Genomic DNA, 20,291 nt, shown 5'->3' on the forward strand with positions numbered 1-20,291 from the left:
CACTGTCACCGGAATTCTACTGCTATGCCTACCACAGAATTGGAGCAGGCGAGGAGCGGACCATGGGAAGGTTCGTTGACCTTGGGTGGCATTTTCTGGTCTCAGGTCAAGCGAGGTCATAAAATCCTGCCCTGTAACTTCAGTCAAGATCAAGCAACCTATTCTTATAGTTGGGGGTGACACCAGCAGCCATCTTGAAACTCTGAGAAGCCATTTTGAAAAACTGGATTTCTTACTGTGGGCAATAGGCGTCTCGCTGCTGGATGCAAAAATGTCCAAGGGGTTTGGGGATGTGGCAACCTTGCTTTGGTGGAACCCAGGGACAGCGGTATGCCTCAAGACCTGCCAGTCCAAATCAGAGGGCTCACTGCTCACCAGTACCACTGGCAGCTGTGGCCACTGCTGGGATTGCACCTGGTGGGACACATCAAGGACTTGTGACCTCTAAGTCAGGTGAGTTCAGTCTCGGGGCACCAGAGCCAGTCAGGTAGGCAAAAGCAGAGGAGCTTGATCCCGGGTATGGAGGGATTTTCTTAATGAGAAGACATTGTGTAGGTTGGGCCAGAAATCATTGGAGTTTAGAAGAATGAGAGGCCACCTTATTGAGATATGTAGGATTCTTAGGGGACTTGATAGGGTAGATGCTGAAAGGTTGTTTCCCCTAGTGGGATATTCTAAGACCAGAGGGCATAACCTCAATGTATGGGGTCACCAATTTAAGACAGATGAGGAGGAATTTCTTCTCTCAGGTGGTACAGAATCTGTGGAATTCTTTACTGCAGAGGCCTGTAGAGGCTGGTTCATTGAGTATGTTCAAAGCTGAGATAGATCTTTAATCAGTAAGGGAATCGAGGGTTATGGAGATAAGATGGGAAAGTGGAGTTGAGAATTATCAGATCACTCATAACTCATTGAATGGCGGTGGAGCAGACACAATGGGCTGAATTACCCACATCTGCTCCTATCTCTTATGGTCTTATTATGGGATAGTCGCAGGACATTGGCAGTGCCATTACTGTAAGGGCAACCATTGTTAGTGGGGGCTCCCTCTACGGGGCAAGGAGTGTGCGCAAAAGAGTGTAACCCTGAAGTTAGTAAAATGCCAGTAGATTGGGGGCAAAGGTCTTTAATTAGCTGCTTAAGTGGCTCAATTGAGCTCTGGATGAGTGGGTCTTCTGCCACCTTTCCTGTCACTGACACGATGGCATCACAGCAGCAGTGTGGGCATGCGACAGAACATCTTCTATGTCATTGTGCCAGTCTTCCTGCCCCTACACTTCAAATGTAATTTATTTGATGTAAAGTGCTTTCAAATCTCTTGAAGATATAGTAAAATTTTATTTAAATGAAACTGGTTTCCTTCTGTCTAACCAATATGATATACATGATTCATTTTAGAAGTAAATCTACTTGTAGTTCATTAATCTGGTTTTATAAAGTGACCATTGAAAGCTTATAGGAAAATAATTGATCTCTTGTGTTTGAGAATAAGCACTTTTAATGTGGTTGTGTTGATTTTTACAGAGAGCTTTACAAATTTCAGTAGTGGCTCACAGCACCGGTCCCACAAGTGATCTTTTACAGTGGTTCTAGCACTCAGTCAACAAGCCTTTCTTCCTCCATTTTGCTCAGCCCATAAATCTTTCCAAAGAATTAATTAATTTCACTCTCGACAGAGAAACTTTTATCCAGGGTTGGATTGAAACCTAGATTACAGAGGTGAAAGGATGGTTAATGAATCCCCCGGAGCAACCCATCTTGATTTAATGTTGCATTTGAGTTCAGTATGCTGATGTTGCTGTCACTTGGTTACTCCAGGCATTTTATAAAGAGACAGTAATTCAACGTTTTGTCTCATAATTACATCTTGCATAATGCTTACATATTCCTTACATTCATAGAATTAATTCTGATGATGGCGACATGGACAGTGTAATGTATATTTATGGTCGCATCAGTGAAGCAGAATTAGTATTAGTATTGTTCCATTGCTTAAAAACACCTGAAGATTGAATAAATGGAAAAGTACAACACTTGCAAAGTGCACGTGGTAGGAAAGAGCAAATTAGGCTTCTCAGTCCACAAGGCAGCCTACCACATATTAAAGACAGTGTGGAATTGGAAAACTAGAGAGACCAGCATTGAAACATTAATGAGACCACACCTATTCGGGCTGGATTTTACGCCCTCACCATCCCTCTCACCAGACATGTTTTCAGTGGCAAGAGTGGGATGGGAGGAACACATAAAATAAAACGGGTGGATAGCCCACTGCCTTTGTGCCTACCCTCGACCTAATCCCTGTGCTATCGCTGTGGGGTGGCCTTTGACTTTTCTCCTGTGGTTGTGGCGGGGTGTGAATAGCCCGCACCTCCCCTGGAAAATGAAAGAAAAATATTGCTGATTCTGGAAATCTGAAATCAAAACAGAAATTGCTGGATAAACTCAGCAGATCTGGCAGCATCTGTGGAGATAGAAACAGAGTTAATGTTTCATGTCTATATGACCCTTCTCCAGAACAGTACCCCTCCCCCAGTAGAATTCAGTCGCTGGATTTCTACATGCAGTTTTGGTATCTTTAATTTAAGAAGGGATATTCTTACATTGGAGGCAGTTCAGAGAGGATTGACTAGGTTGATTCCTGAAGTGAAGGAGTTGTCTTGTATGAAAAGGTTCAATGAGTAGTTCTATACTCATTGGAGTTTAGAAGAATGAGAGGTGCGCTTATTGAAAAATCTAAGATTCTAAGGGTCCTTCACAGGGTAGTTTCTGAGAGGATTTTTCCCCTCGTGGGGGATATCCAGAACTATAGGACACAATTTCAAAACAAGGGGCCTTTCACTTATACACTGACAACACATTGTTTCATTAGAAATTCACGATTGATTCAAAAACTATTACAATCTAGTTACTTCCATTTAAATATTCTAAAGCTCTCCATTACCACAATCCTCATGAGTTGCCTGTTCCATTCCTGTGATATGCAGGGGAAGATGTTCATGCTAAGAAATGTATTTACTTTCTGCAGGTCAGGCCCGTTTGGACGGTGCTTTCTGCAACTATACCTACGAGGATAAGATGAAGTACTTGAATCGTGCCTATGAGGCAGGTGTTCGCAACATTGAAATGGAGTCCTCCGTATTTGCAGCCATGTGCAACCGGAGTGGTATACCAGGTAAACACATGCACATACATGACTTCTCATTGGAGTACTGAGCTTTCTTTGCAAATTGAGTTGCCTTTGACCCTAATGTGGACTTTGAGTAACAAAATAAACAGTATACAGTTTATGCAACAGATTTGTTGCTGTTTTTATAATCCAGAACAATGTGCTTGTTACTAATATCTGGAATTTGCTTAGAACCGCCAAAATCCATGTTTGCGGCTGGGATTCTCTGGCACTGCTAATAGTGAATGGAGTTTTGGCTGGAACACCAAATTCTCCGTTCTTATTTGCAGTGGGGTGGGAGATCAGAGAATTCTGCCCCAACTTCTTTAATTTATTAGCAGATCTTCCCCTTACGGTAAATGCACTAGCTATAATTTAAACTAATTGAAATTGATTTCTCCCTTGGCTCATTAGAGTGAGGGTTATTTGTGGTGGAGCACTCGCTATTTTAGGAGTTCAGTGTTAGCACAAACACTCCTAGATCATATTGTCCAACAGAGTGACTCGTCTCAGGTGTGGCTCTGACAGCACAGTTTTAGCTATGTGCTCTGATACAGGAATTGAAGCACTCGCAACAATCAAGGAACACTCACACAATATGCTTTCTTACTTATAATTTTACCAACAATGTACAAAAGGGGTTCACACGCAAAAGCAGTGCAAAGGTGCACTTGAAAGCCCCGTGAGAGATTAAAGACATGCATCAAATCTGTCAAGGTAAGAACGTTTTAAGTTTTAAGCACAGGTTCATATTTCACTCACTACTGAGTCAGTGTGAGTGAGTATTGTATGCCATGTGGCTTTCTGACATTTAATTCCCCATCTCCGATGGCCGATCATGCCAAGGCTCCAGTCCAGTGGATGTCCAGTGCTACTTCCTCTGCATCTGTCAGTTGTGAGTTGGCTGGAGGGCCCAGTTCTCTGCCTCTTCTTTGTGCTCTATATTCCTGCAAGGAAAGAAAGAAAAGACCCATGAGTGAGATCTGAAGTTGACTGAAGAGCATTTGTTAAGGATGACTATAAGGGAGAGGCATGACGATCTATGAAGAGTCAGAGGTGGATGGACAGATGGAGATGTGATTAAGTGCAGAGATAGAGAAGGATGTGTTCACCTGCAAGATAAGTTGTTGTGGGATGTAGTGTGCTGGAGTAGGCTTGAGAAAGTAGAGAGAGGAGCTTAGCATGATACGTACTTCAGAGTGGAATTGAATGTGCTCCTGTCACCATTGTTAACCTGCTTCAGTCATTAAACCATGTGGCACCACATTCCTGTTGCTGACCTCCTCGGCCACCTACAGCCAAGCTTTGATTTCTCTGACAGGCTTCTGCTTCCTGACCATAGGAAAGACTGTCAACTTGCCAGCCTTTACAGTCCCCATCCAGGGAGGTGTGTGTTTGGAGCGTGTACTCCAGTCAACCATTTCCTGGTGTTATGCTCCAAATTCTAGAATGTATCAGTTTCATGTTTATTATGTCTTTTTAAATACTAGAGTTAAAATACTAGAATAGAGGATGGCATGGTGGCATAGTGGTTAGCACTGCTGCCTCACAGCGCCAGGGACCCGGGTTCAATTGCTCGGGTCACCGTCTGTGTGGAGTTTGCACGTTCTCCCTGTGTCTGCATGGGTTTCCTCCGGGTGCTCTGATTTCCTCCCACAGTCCAAAGATGTGCGAGTTAGGTTGATTGGCCATATTAAACTGACCCTAGTGTCAGGGAGATTAGCAGTGTAAATGTATGGGGTTGCGGGAATAGGGCCTGGGTGGAATGTGGTCGGTACAGACTCGATGGACTCAATGGCCTCCTACTGTATTGTAGGGATTCTAAATAAACTCAGCCAGGTCAACATCATGTTGCTCAAATTAATTATTAGTTAAGAAACCCAGAAATAATACGTTAATACCATGGCTGGGTTAAAAATCCACTGGCATTGTAGAGCTGGATTACCTGAACACTCCAAATAACCCCTGCCTACAATTCCCGATGCATCGCTAAGTCTGATGGATTAGAATCTCAAAGCGGCAAACATGTAAGGGTAGAATTTAATCACATCAGAAGCAATCACTATATAATGAAGAGTTAATAAACAGATCCAGAAGCAGGCTGGGCAGGTGGCTCAATAGGAGTATAACTGCAGACATAAATGTAATTGAAATTGAACACTCCTGTGCATTTGGGCCATACTTTTACTCTGTATTTCCCGTCAATTAATCTTTGAACACAGGTCAAGTAATTTACGTATTAGCAATGCTAGAATAATAGTCACAAGTAACTTTACCATTCTGCCTAGCTGTTGATAATTCTAACCAATAACATTTATATAATGGCAACAGCTTTTCCATCCCAAAGACATTGGGATATAGAAAGTTGCAAGACTTTTGATTGTCAACTTTTAGAATACTAAAACCATGGAAATAAATCACTCCTCCTCATTTTACTAAATCAGGTATTAAGCACTTGAGACAGAATATAAAACTTACCATAAATATGCTTTTACCTATCTTTATTCTGTCTTGGATTCTCTATCTAATTTCACATGCTGTTCTATAGGTGCTTCTTTTCTCTAATAATAAAGTGACCATTGAATTTATGCCAACACTTTTGGCGGACTTTTAAACTGATTGTCCCTGGCCGAAAAATGGGATCAATAGCGGGTCAGGAACCTGATTGTTGCTAGAGCAGACTTTGTTATGGTTCTTCAACAGAGCTACAACATTAAATCCCACTTCAAGGTTCCCCAACTAATCAGGGAGCACCAGCAAGATGATGAGCTGGATCTGTCAAAGGAAGATTTCCTAATTAAAGGCACCACACCAGGGATTACAGTGGCCCATCTGGATATGGACTCTTGGATCATCCAGACTCGAAACGTTAGCTCTGTTCTCTCTCCACAGATGCTGTCCGACCTGCTGAGATTTTCCAGCATTTTCTGTTTTTAAGTTTAAGTCTATTTTTTAGTGTCACAAGTAGGCTTACATTAACACTGCAGTGAAGTTACTGTGAAAACCCCTAGTCGCCACACTCCGGCACCTGTTTGGATACACTGAGGGAGAATTTAGCATGGCCAGTGCATCTAACCAACGCGTCTTTTGGACTGTGGGAGGAAACCGTAGTACCTGGAGGAAACCCACACAAGGAGAACATGCAGACTCTCCACAGACAGTGACCCAAGCCGGGAATGGAATCTGGGTCCCTGGCGCTGTGAGGCAGCAGTGCTAACCACTGTGCCACCGTTTTGTTTCAAATTTCAGTATCTGCAGTAATTTGCTTTTATCACACCATTTGCCTTCCTAACTGCTTGCTATACCTGCTTGCTTGCTTTCAGTGACTGGTGTACTGGGGCACCTAGATCCCTTTTAAAGTCAACATTTCCCAATCTATCATCACTTAAATAATACTCTGCCATTGTGTTTCTCCATCCAAAGTGGATAACTTCACGCTTATCCATGTAACATTGCATCTGCCATATATTTGCCACTCATTCAACTTGTCTAAATCGCCTCCTAACATCCTCCTCACCACTCACATTCCCACCAAGTTTCATATCATCAGCAAACTTGGAAATATTACTTTTAGTTCCCGCGTCCTAATCATTGATGTATATTGTGAATATCTGGGGCCAAAGCACTGATCGCTGTGGGACACCACTAGTCACTGCTTGCCAATTCCCAAAAGACCCACTTATTCCTACTCTCTGTTTCCTCGTTGCTAATCAATTCTCAACCTATCCCAAAATATTATACCCAATCCTATACGCTTTAATTTTGCACACTAACCCCTTAAGTGGGACTTTATCAAAAGCTTTCTGAAAGTCCAAATACATAACACATCCACTGGTGCACCCTTATCTATTCTACTAGTTATGTCCTCAAAATACTCCTCTAGGTTTGTCAAACATGATTTCCCTTTCATAAATCCATGTTGACTTTGTCTAATCCCATTGATATTTTCTAAGTGTCCTATTATCACATCCTTTATCATAGGCTTCCGCACTACCGGTTTGTAATTCCCTGTTTTATCCCTCCCTCCTATTTTAAATAACAAGGTTACACTTGGCACTCTGCAATTTGCTGGGACTTTTACGGAATCTACAGAATTTTGGAAAATGACAACCAACACATCCACTATTTTCAGGGCCGCATCCTCCAGTACCTTGGAATCAGACCCTGGGGATTTATTGGCTTTCAGTCCCATTAATTTCTCCAGCACTACTTTTCTAGATATTGCAAGTTCCTTCCATTTCTCCTTCTTACTAGATGCTTGATTCCTTAGCATTTCTGGGAAGTTATTTGTGTTGTCCTCCATGAAGACTGAACTAAAGCAGTTGTTCAATTGCGGCGCCATTTCCTTGTTCTCAATTATAAATTTTCCTGTTTCAGACAGTAAAGGACCTTCATTTGTCTTCATTAATCTTTTTATTTTTATATACTTATAGAAGCTTTTACAATCCGCTTTTATGTTACTTGCAAGTTTACTCTGTCTCCTCTTAAACCTCCTTTGCTGAATACTGAACTTCTCCCAATCCTCAAGATTTTCCTAGTAACTTTATATGACACCTTTTTGGATGTGATGCTATCCTTAATTTCCTTTGTAAGCCATAGCTGGGTCACTTTTCTTGTATTTTTACACCAGAAATGAATGCATATCTGTGGCAATGCGTACATTCGTTCCTTAAATATTAGCCATTGCCTGAAGTTCCCCAATCTATCTTAGCCAACTCATGTCTCATACCTTTGTAGTTTCCTTTGTTTAGATTTAGGACCCTAGTTTGAGATCACAGTTCTTCCCTTTCCATCCTAAAGAAGAATTATATCATGTTATGATCACTGTTCCCTGAAGAACCCTGTACAAGATTATTAACTAACCCTTCTCAGTGCATAATAACAAATCTAGGATAGCATGTTCCTTAGTTGGTTCCTCAACATACTGGTCTAAAAGAACCATCTTGGACAAACTCGAGGAATTCATCTGCCACATTATTGTTGCTAATTTGATTTGCCCAATCTACATATATAGATTAAAGTCACCCAAAATTACTGTAGCACTCTTGCTGTATGCATCTCTAATTTCCTGTTTAATGCCATCCCCTACCTTACCATTACTGTTTGGAGGCCAATAGACAATTCTCACTAATGTTTTCTCCCAAGTTGCTTTTTAGCTCTGCATTCAACATCTAGATTTTCTGAGCCAATATCCTCTTGCACTATTGCACTGATTCAATTCTTAACTAACAACACCACACCCTTCCTGTCCCTTTTTGTTTGTCCTTCCTAAATATCAGATGGATATTCAGTTTCCAGCCATGTCTCCCTAATCACAATCATACTGTACCCATGTATACCGATTTGCGTTGTTAATTCATCTACTTTAGTAGCCCTGCACCTGAGAGATACATAGACATCCGTGTAACAGCCAGTCCAGCCCAATTATTCTGATCCAACGTTCAAGTACATTAAATGTAACTGCACCTGTCTCATTTATGACCGCTGTGAGTTAAATAAGACAGTGTCCTTGAGAGTGTATGGGTGGAGTTCCAGCTGTGCCTGCATTTAATGCCATGATTTACAGAATGATCATCACCAAAGTCACAATTCACATGGACATTCAATAAAGAACGTACAAAAACGCAACACATCTCATTCAGGAATAATCTGTGTCCCTATCGCCTCTCTCGCCATCACACATTAAGAAACATGGGCTTCAAAAAGCCTTAATAATTCTGAATGATTGCAGAAAACAAATTATATTGTGCATATTTTAACAAGTATGATAGACATGAAAAAATGACCATTCCATCTTATTGCTCATACTTTTTTCAATTTTCTTTTTTTACCACTACGTCTAGGCAGCTGAGATAGAGGTGGTCTGTTAAGCGTCATTTGTTGCCTTGGATGATCATGGTGGGCACCCCCTGAAGACATGGGCTCTTCAGGGTTCCAACCTGTTGGGGTTCTTCTGCACTGGTGCAGGGGTATCCTGCCCCCCAGCTGGAGCTGTTAGGGTCAATGGTGGAAGAGATTAGGAAATGCTACTAACCCTGGGGTGCCCTGAAATGAAGGCCTCAGGACAACTGACACGTGGTCCTCCACTGGGTGCGCAATGCATCTCCCTGTCTCCCTGAGAAGAGGAGGCTTCTGAAAGGAGGTTGGGTGCCTTGTCCCCCTCTCATCTCGCTACTGTTGCACTGATGGCTAAAACTATAGAATGCAGGTCAGAGTACATATGGTTCGAGTGCTCGACCTGGCTCTCCAATACAGTTGCCATCCTCTCCATAGATAAAGCCATGCGCTGAATTGCCTGGGATATGGCAATAGTCATGGTGTGCATGGATTCCTCCATTTCCTGCACGAAGCTGCATATGGTTCCCTTGCATCTCTGCCAATATTTGCCTCCAGCCTCTCCCTTCTGTCCAGTGGGCTTCTTGTTACTGTGACCAAAGGCCCATCATCAGCATGAGGCTCAATAGGGGCCTGATCTCCAGTTGTCCTCTGAGGACCCATCCTCCCTCAACTTCTGGGACGTGGCTATAGATGCTCACCAGATCGTGCTCCCAAATCTACATGCAAATCCTCCTCTGTGTGGGTGCAACAATGCTGGTGGAGATGGATGATGATGATGGCGCATCCTCTGAGGTACTGGCTTCTTCACCCCCAAAGGTGACATCTTCTGGCTTCTGTCTTGGTTGCAGTCTTGTCCTTAGGTGGTGATGACTTGTGGTGGAGAACAAAAAGATTCATATCAAGAATAATCAGAGTGTGAACATTTCACATTTCATCACATCCATCATATGTGCCTGTATGCCACCAGCAAGATGGTTGCCTCTTCCTCCCTGCTCCTGCCTGATCCACCCTCACCGTCTGCTACCAATCATGCTCCCTCCTCACTAGCAATCTCCATCGCCTCCTTCTCAGTGGTTGTGAGAAGCCTCAGGTCTGGAACAACTCCTCATTTCTGTCCAGAGAATATGGCAGTCTCAAACAATCATCATCGTGGCAGTGACATTTGAACAGGGGATTCTTTAACTGGCTGCCCTTAGATGCAGCATTGTCAGCTAACAGAAGGTTTCACTAATGAGAAACTTCTCCCACTGGTTGCAATTACTTCATTGAGGGACAGCTAAGCCCAAATGAGTCAACCGGGGTGATGCAGAGCAAAGGACTGACATCTCTCTGTCACAAATTGGGTTTCTTTTCAGGGTACAAAAACCTTTGATGGATTTGGAGAATCTCAAAGGGAAAAATACCAAATTAATAAGTTTGTTCAGTAATTAGTAAATCACATGTATTTGCCATGCACATTGCCGGCATTTGGAATTTTAGTTATAATTGCGTAGGAAAAGGCAGAGAGAGAGAATGCGAAAGTGGCACTCGGTTCTGGTTACAACATTGGGAATGACATGCTGTTGATCCTAGCCATTAACTCTTGTTTTCCTCTCTCTGCTGCTTGACCTGCTGAGTATTCCTGGCATTTTCTGTTCTTATTTCACTCTTCTGACTCCTCTCTCTTCTAATTTTTCCCAAACATTCCACTCTAAAAGGGCCTCACGTGCTTAAAATAATTTTCAAACTTCCTGCTGCTTATCTTCGATCCTTCCAATCACCCGATTTCAATCACTTATAGCCACAGTGAATACAGTTGCACATTGTTAAACTGATTTGTTGTGCCGTTGTTCATTCCCTGGTACTCTGCGGTTTGTATGGTGCTCTGCAATGCATTTACTCCATGATCCTTTTGAGGTTCAGTCAGCAGGAGCCATTACTGTAGCATTGAAACTTGCAGGAGTAGGCCATTCAGCCCTTCAAGCATGCTCCGCAATAACTTGGAGACGGTGAACAGCTAGCTCGGGCGGTGGATCTGGGCCTTTGGCTGAGGCTATTCATGTTGAATTCTTCTACGCATCAGCCACTCATCGGTGGGATTTGTTCCACAAGGGGTTCAGTGTGGCATCAGTATCAATGGAAGAATGATTTACCAGCCCCCGTCTAACTTGACCTTCTCTCTGTACAGGTGCAGTAGTTTGTGTAACTCTGCTGGACCGAATGCAAGGTGATCAAATCGACAGCTCCCATGAAGTGCTCAAAGAATATCAGTTGAGGCCACAGGAGTTGGTTGGTTGCTACATAAAGAAAAGGTTCTGCAAGAAATAGGCAAGTCTGTCTATTCTTCACATTGAAAAGAACAAGTTGTTTTAATCTTTTCAAATTTTTAGAATTTTTATTAATGTAATATTTGGAATCGGGACCTCTTTATGTTTACCCATTATCTCTGTATATTTTGAAAGTCAGAATGGATGTTCAGTGGTAGAGAAGCTGTAATGATATCTCCTGTGGCATTTGTTAAAGTGAAGTTATATTTGGACTGACTGAATGTTGAAGAATAAAAGGGATTTGAATCACTTCCTTCGTGTGGCCACTTTGTATAAAACAAGGCACGAATAACATAGAGGAATCATACTTCAGTCAGGCTTTACTTTTGGAGGTTATAAGTGAAATTTTCTGATTGGTGTGCTGACAGAATGTTGGTCTTTATCACAGGGGAGCGCTAACACGAAAGTGAGGAAGTTGTGCATTTGAGAAGCCTTGGGCAGACCACGCCTGGAAAAGAGCATTCAGTTTTTGACACTGAGCCTCAGGAAGGTTATATTAGCCTGGGGGCTATAGCCTAAATTTACCCCCTGGGTGTGCTACCTCTTGGAGAACACTCAGCACAGTGCTCAAAACTATTGGATGGTATTTTCCAGCCCTTTCCATCGGCAAAATCATCTTGTTCCATTGAAGGCAACTCCCTCCCCCCGGCCCCACCACCACCCTCCACCCTACCCTCAGGCTGGGTTCCCTGGCAATAGGGTGAACGCGCTATGCAAAACATCATAGACATAGGTAGGACTGTTAAGATTTTGCTAATGATGAGCTGCCTGCATCACCGGAAAACATGCTGCGGGGAGGGGCCGCAAAATCCCACCCATTTACTTGCTCGTAGTTGCAGTAGTGGTGATTACGTGGGATGCGTGGACCCACTGAGACTAAAAAGAAAGGCAAAATTAGGCAGATGCTGGAATATGAAATAAAAACAGAAAATGCTGGAAAATCTCCGCAGGTCTGACGGCATCTATGGAGAGAGAATGGAATAGAACCAACATTTCGTCAGAGCTAAAAATCTGTGAAGGCCAAAAATGCATCTGCGTTCCTTCTTTCTATCAGGATCCAGAGTGCTATCTAGATCTTGATCCCTGAGTGGGCCCCACTTCTGGCAGGCCCATACTGCTGCTCCCACCTTCCGCACAGGCCCACAGAAGCTCAGCCTTGCCAGCACCACCAGTGAGCTTTGGCAGAGAGCAGCAAATTAAGCTGGGACTCAGATACAGCAAACTCTGAGCTTCTCTGGCAGGGGCTATCAGCGGTGAAGCCGAGCCTCTCTAAACTGGTATGTGGTCTCCTGGACTTGTTTCAATCACCTAAAGGGCTCTGAGAGAAATTTTCCAGATTTAAAAAAAATTGACCTGGAGTTCCAATCTGTTTCATTGCCTCTCCCAGGCGATTACATGGCTGCAAATATGAGGGGTGTGTTTGTATTATGATGCATAAGGTTCACGGCATTATGAAACAGTATACATGGATCAGTTGGTCTTTTCCTATCAGTATGTTTTCCTTCATCTATAATTTGTAGTCAAATTTTGAGTTAAGAAATAAATAGAGCATCTCATCATCCTAACTTAACATCAGATTCCCATAAATATGATAAACACGCTTCATGTTGCTTGGCTCTGTGGTTTATGAATAGCTGGGAGAAAAGCCGAGTTCCACATTTCATCCTTTTATTACACCATTAGTTTTGGAGGCAGTGCAGTCACAAAAGAAAACACACAAACATGTACAAATATTTGGTTGACTGCAAACTGCAATGTTCAAATCAATCATCTCCAAAATACATTGGCGGAAAATCTTGCACTGTTCAACTTTATTTTTAAAAAGATTTCGGAAGAATACCAAGAAACAATTAAGAACTGGAGCTATATAAAAGCATTTGTAAAACAAGCAAACAAACAAGACAAAGGCTAAAGGCCCTTTAAGAACTCAGTCACTCGTGGAACCTCCCATAGGCTTGCTTGAGTGGAGAAGCCAGCTTGCTGAATAATCTGCTCCTAAGATGACATAAAATAGCTTTGGACTTGCTTTTAAACTTATTCCAATATTTAAGTAACACTTTGGCTCCTTTGCAGTGGGATCATGCAAGTCTTGCCTAGAAGGCCTGTGCAGAGAGGAAGTGGCGTGAATTTGACTTGGTGAATCTTTTAATCCTTTTAACACTTGTCTCTGCTCCTGTGTCACAGATGGGCAATTATAACAAGATCAGTGAGTGCTTGGTGTTGGTACAGTGTGCCAAAGGTGTGTCTCAGCTGATGCATCAGCACAAAAGCATTAAAAATGAACACACAAGGAAGCTATTCAGCCCATCTCTGTAGCCAACAAAAGTTTTTTTTAAATGCGATGAGAATTTCTGCCTCGCATCCTTTCAGGCAGCGTGTTGCAAACGCCCACCACCTTCTGGGTGGAAAAACATTCTCCTCAATTCCCATCTAAACCTCATGGAAATTACTTTAAATCTGTGCCCCCCCTGGTTATTGGCCTTTGCTAAGGGAAATAGGTCATTCCTATCTACTCTATCCTGTTGCATCATAATTCTATACAGCTCAATTAAAACTTCTCTGTTCCAAAGAAACTAACCTCAGTCTATCCAATCTTTCCTCCTAACTAAAATTCCCCATTTCTGTATCCTGTCAAGTGCTATCACATAATTCCTATAATACAGTGCACAAAACAGTGTGCAATACTCTAACTATGGATTTCCTCCTTCATTTCACTCCACACTCTCTATATTCCTCTTGGTTTTCTCCCATTTTGAGCTCTCAGTTTCTGCCATAAGTGTCCGCGCCGATTTCCAGTGTGGAGCTGACGACGTTGGAAATCCGGTGCTGGGAGATGTGCTCAGGCCCGGGTGTCCACCAGGGAGCCTGCAAAATGGCCCCTGCTCGAGTCTCCAGGCCCGCTACGCTAAAAAATGCAGTGCAGTGGAATGGGAGAATCGTCCCCCCGATGCTTCCACGGTCTAATTTTTTAGAACTTCAGTCCCCAAACTAAAAGTTATATTCCTAAAACATATGAATAATGAAACTAGATATTTTTACAACACGTATTTCTTCTGAATCCTTTCTATCTCTTCCCCGAATATCTCCCATTACTCTGACTGATTCATCTTCAAGTAGCTGTTGGAAGCTTTATCAAATCACATCAGACCTTATAACATTGACCTTTCACAAGTTAAAACTTTTACTCCTGGTCTGTCTTTTGTTCTTTTCCATAACTACGCTAAATCTAATAGAATTATTATTGCTACCTGTAAAATTCTTTGCTACTGACAGACCTTCCACCTGCCCAGTTTCATTTCTTAAAACCAAGAACTACGCCTTGTGCTTGCTATGTACTGGGATAAAAACAATTCTCTTGAATGCATTTTATGAATTCTGTGTCCTCCATATCCAGTTAATATTAGGGTGGTTATAACCCCCTGTTATTACTTCTCTATTGTTTTTGCAGTTCACAACAATTTTACTGCATATTTTTTCTTAATCACCCTACAACAATTTGGGGATCTGTTGTATGGTCACAGCAATTAGATTCTTTTGTTACTTTGTTCTATCCATGTGGCCTCATTTGATATTTGAAAAAAAGGTTTGACGTTTGAAAGAAGGTTTACTAGATTTGTCAGCTATATAGCTACATGGTTTCTAGCTCCTTGATCCTCCCTTTAAAACCATTAAAAGACTAGCCACCAACGCTCAAGACTGGCCTAATTGTATTGGCAGCAATTTATGCTCTGTCAATGCTGACAGCTATATTTTAAAGTGACATTGATTTCATGAAGGTATTTCTGCTGAACATTTTTTTTTCCAGAAGGAGTTAAGAGCTGCAGATGATGTTTATTTCACCAAAGTCACTCACAAATGACATGTACGAATTCACAAAAGAAAACTTGCATTTATATAGCGCCTTTCAGAACCTCAGGGTGGGTGTAGTTGAGAATTCTGATTAATTCTAAATACCCAACATGAGGATAAATAGTAGCTAATGCTTTAATATGTGGTTTGAGAATAATACAAAATATTCAAGTAATATATTAATAATTTCTCTAAGAAATCAATTTGTAACGTGCCAGTAAAATGAAAGATGTATTCATGAAAAACACCAGCACAAGTCAGGCACAAATTATGTAACAAAGTAAATTACCCATGCACATCCAGGTCGAGGGATAATGCCAAATGATAAAGGCACCTTCATTTGGTATTAGAGCCAGTTTAAACTGGTTGGAGAAATGCTGAATCATAAGAAGTCATTTTTGGGAGAGAACTTCCGTAAAACGGACAGACGAATGGCAGATCAATGTATGAAGGTGTCAAACTATAATTGATTGAAGGACGTGCCATTGTTAGATTGACAGAACAGTGAATGGATGAAATTGCTTTTAATTAAGTGCTGGGCTGTATAATCTGATAGCAAAAGGTATAACCATTCTGCTTTTTAGCATAAAATCTGAGATCTTTTGAGAATGCCTCTTAGCTCATTTACTGTGTAGGTGAAATCAGAGATCTTCCTTTCGGCCGAAAGAAATTTGTCTTGTCTTAATTGTATGTTTGTCTGAATATTTTTAATTTGTAATGTTTTTGATTCTCATATTTCAATGTTTCGTTTATCTTTGCAAGAGTTTACTTATCAAAGTTGCTTTTTAGAACTTTCTGAAGTAATCCGGCCACCAAAATAGAATTCCCCACTTCAGTGGGGTAGTCAGTTGCACACAACTAAGCCTCATGAAAAGCAACGATAAAGAAACCATATCATCTGTTTGACTGGGCAGAACACTGGACAGAATTTTAAACATGCTAAAATTGCCCTTAGTGTCCTGGGATGCGTAGGTTAGAGGGATTAATGGGTAAATATGTAGGGATATGGGGATAGGGCCTGGGTGCGATTGTGGTCGGTGCAGACTCAATGGGCCGAATGGCCTCTCTCTGTGCTGTAGGGTTTCTAAGATTTCTAAGATTTTAAACTCCACTACTGTTCTTTGAAACAGAGTAATGGGATCTTTTACATCTATCTGTGAGAGACTATGGCCGGAATCTTATCACCGTTCACACAGGCAGGTTTTTTTCCACCCCGCTGCCGTGAACGGCGATTTGGCTGGCCACCAAATTCTCCGACCTCGCTGCAGCGGGAGTGTGGCGTGAAAAGCCCGTAAGATCCACCCTTGAGTCTATTTTCTCATCCAAATTATGGTATTTCCAGCAACGCAAAACTCCGTTCAATATTAAACAGGGTGATCAGCCCAGATTTTGTCCTCAAATTGCTGCAATAAGATCTGAATACACAACCTTCTGACTTAAAGGCAAGAAAGCCCCCCACTAAGTCACAGCTAAACCTTTGGCGCATCGTCATCTAAGCATACAATAAAAAGGTTTATCAAAATGTATTTTTCATAACATAATACAGTGTGTAGGAACAGTGGCAGTCCAATCCGTCCCTCGATCCTGTTGGACTGTTCATTCATATCACGGCCGACTTGTACTTAACTCCATTTACCCATCTTTTGTTCCATATGTAGGATTCTCTGGCTTTCTGAATGAAAGGAGCACCCTGCAGTGTTCATTACCCACATCTGTGTCCCCAGTGAATGAAACTTTACAAATGGAGCTCAAATTCAAAACACTTCGACCTTACAAGTGTCAGCTCGGCTGATTTACCACTGAGTCAAGGAGCTGCGGGTTCAAAGCCCACTGCTGAACCTGAGTGTATAATCTGACCTTCCCCTGAGGGAAGTTGTGTTTTTACAACAACTACCACAGCTTCTGTGGCATTTTGATTAGCCACAAGTTACAAGGAAAAATGACCATGGTAACTGCTGGATTTCCACCTGTGTTCTCCCTGTTTATTTGGTAACACAGTAAGAAGTTTAACAACACCAGGTTAAAGTCCAACAGGTTTATTTGGTAGCAAAAGCCACACAAGCTTTCGGAGCTCTAAGCCCCTTCTTCAGGTGAGTGGGAATTCTATTCACAAACAGAGCATATAAAGACACAAACTCAATTTACATGAATAATGGTTGGAATGCGAATACTTACAACTAATCAAGTCTTTAAGAAACAAAACAATGTGAGTGGAGAGAGCATCAAGACAGGCTAAAAAGATGTGTATTGTCTCCAGACAAGACAGCCAGTGAAACTCTGCAGGTCAAGGCAACTGTGGGGGTTACAAATAGTGTGACATGAACCCAATATCCCGGTTGAGGCCGTCCTCGTGTGTGCGGAACTTGGCTATCAGTTTCTGCTCAGCGACTCTGCGCTGTCGTGTGTCGCGAAGGCCGCCTTGGAGAACGCTTACCCGAATATCAGAGGCCGAATGCCCGTGACCGCTGAAGTGCTCCCCAACAGGAAGAGAACAGTCTTGCCTGGTGATTGTCTAGCGGTGTTCATTCATCCGTTGTCGCAGCGCCTGCATAGTTTCCCCAATGTACCATGCCTCGGGACATCCTTTCTTGCAGTAACATCCATAGAAAAATATGACCCTTAACATTGGCATTGGTGAATTCAAATTAATAGAAACCATGTAATCACCTTGTAGGGCCACTGTAATTACAGCTAATTTAACATTGTAAGATTTTGTTCAGGTTGAATGACAAAGTATTTATTTTGTAACGAGCTAAGTGCTATAATTAGGCAACATTAGAAATGGTCATGCTACATCACGGGTAAGTGCTGCTCAAATAGCTCAGCCCTTTCAATTCTGACCCTTTCATAGGTTTCACCTGAAGCCTCCAGTAAATCTACCTCTACTCCTTTGCAAATAGACACCGTTTACTTTTTCTTCAAGCAAGTCAATCATAATACCCTGAGCATCTAGCAATGTTGCATGTCATGGTGCACAGACGATGCAAAGGAAAGCCTTTGGAGAATCATATTGTGATGTTTCCTCGTAGCAGTCTAGACAGTGATCTGCTTTCAACCTGTCAGTTTGTTTATTCATGCAGCAAGTAGACAGGCAAACTCGATTGTATTTCTACACCAAGAGCCCATTCATTTGATACTGAAGAATTACCCTTGAAAACTTAATTAGCAGTATAATTTCAAGGTTTTTCTCTGAGAGAGAGCTGCAAAACATTGCCAGACAGCAGTGAAAATTTAGACATGTACCGCCCATGATTTTCTAACTGCCAAGTCTCTGATTTATGCTGCCAGCGAACAAGGCTTCCTTCTGATAACACAGATGCATAAATTGGCCCTTGTACTTCTTCCAGCCTGCTAAGACCTATTTGGAGGAATCCCAAGTGTCGTACGCCAAGGTCTCATAGATAAGATATCTACCTAAGCATCTGAGAAATCCCATGCAGTGATAGCCCTGTCAACATGTGAATTATACCATCACTAACACTATCCTCACCTACCCTGGTGGGTCTGCTGCTAGCTTTTCCTGCCCATCAGAAGAATTCTCTGCGGATAATGTCAAAATAAAGCTCAGCCTAAAAAAATGATCTATTTGTCTCGTGGATTTTACCCTGAGAACCTTGGTGGCAGGGTCAGCAGTATATGGTCTTGAACCCAACCAACTGCTACTTCTAAGAACTTTAATGGTATTAATATGCAACCATGTAAGGAGATGAAAACAGTCGACAGAGGTGGTAAGGACACAGCCCAGTGACTCACTCGGTCCTCTGTGTGACCTGGTGACCTCCTGCAGCCTTTCATGAAGACACAGCCATCCTAGCCCTCAGGACCAAATCGAGGTCAAGATCAGTGATGTGAGGGGCAGCTCTACTTTGAGTGCCAGGCCTATTCCTGTGACATTTGGTTTCTCTCAGATGCTGTGGAAGGCATTGGCAGAATCAGCAGATTTCTTCCTTAGGGCAGTAATGGCTGTTGTGGGGGTATCTAAATTTGTCCCATGTGGCATCTGATCCATTCCTTCTCACTCAAATTGAACAGTGAGCCTGGCTCCATATCAATTCAGGGCTCACACCCTGTGGAGATCAGGACTTCATTCAGTCTTTTGATTTGATTTTATTTGTTATTGTCACATGTATTAGCATACAGTGAAAAGTATTGTTTCTTGCGCGCTATACAGACAAAGCGTACCGTTCATAGAGTACATAGGGGAGAAGGAAAGGAGTGGGTACAGAATAGTGTTGCAGTTACAGATAGGGTGTAGAGAAAAATCAGCTTAATATATGGTAGTTCCATTCAAAAGTCGGGTGGTAGCAAGGGGGGAAAGCTGTTCTTGAGTCGGCTGGTACGTGTTTTCAGCCTTTTGTATTTTTTTCCTGACGGGAGAAGGTGGAAGAGAGTCTGTTTCCCACCTGAAAAGGTTCCTGATCTGAAAACAAACCCACCTCCTGTTTGCTGCCCATGTGGCAAAAAGTCAGCCCCATGTGTGCAACAGCCAATAGCAAGTTTATGTTATATTTTACATGTGTGTCTATTAAAGGAAGACTTTGCTTCATAAATCTACATTCAAATCAATATTTTTAATGAAAACAATGAAAAGTGAAACAGAGTTAATGGCCCAAAACCTCTGATTGACCCTTAGCCAATCTGATCATACAGAGAATTACCCACTTGACAGCACTCATTGAAAAGGTCCTGCCCTCCGAGAGAGGATACCGCAGAACTCCCTCGCAGAGGAATCATAGAAACTAGAAGTAGGAATAGGCCATTCGGCCCTTCAAGCCTGCTCCACCATTCATCTTGATCACAGCTGATCATCGAATTCAGTACCCTGATACCACCTTCCCCCCCATATCCCTTGATCCCTTTAGTCCCAAGAGCTATATCGAATTTCTTCTTGAAATCAGACAACGTTTTGGTCTCAACTACATTTGGTGGTAGTTCTAAAAGGTTTACCCCTTATCCTCAAAATATGAGCCCTAGTTCTAGACTCACCTACCATTCGGAACATTCTTTCTGAATCTACCCTGTCTCACCCTGTTAGAATTTTATAACTTTCTATGAGATCCCCTCTCACTCTTCTACACTCCAGTGAATATAATCCGAAACAACTTAATCTTTCCCCATATGACAGACCT

At 42.2% G+C, this 20,291-nt stretch overlaps 1 protein-coding gene across 5 annotated transcripts in view; it reads left to right on the forward strand.

Moving 5' to 3' along the window:
• LOC144503904 (uridine phosphorylase 1-like) overlaps positions 1 to 11,563 on the forward strand; it is a 68,706-nt gene extending 57,143 nt beyond the window's left edge. For all 5 annotated transcript variants that reach the window (XM_078228971.1, XM_078228989.1, XM_078228962.1 and 2 more), the window contains 2 exons: positions 3,029 to 3,175; positions 11,175 to 11,563. In XM_078228971.1, coding sequence (XP_078085097.1) covers positions 3,029 to 3,175; positions 11,175 to 11,314 — 287 coding nt within the window. In that variant the 3' untranslated portion in view covers positions 11,315 to 11,563. The remainder of the gene's footprint in view (positions 1 to 3,028; positions 3,176 to 11,174) is intronic.
• The last annotated feature ends 8,728 nt before the right edge of the window (positions 11,564 to 20,291 follow it).

Source organism: Mustelus asterias, chromosome 2, assembly GCF_964213995.1.
Source record: "Mustelus asterias chromosome 2, sMusAst1.hap1.1, whole genome shotgun sequence".
Taxonomy (NCBI): Eukaryota; Metazoa; Chordata; class Chondrichthyes; order Carcharhiniformes; family Triakidae; genus Mustelus; species Mustelus asterias.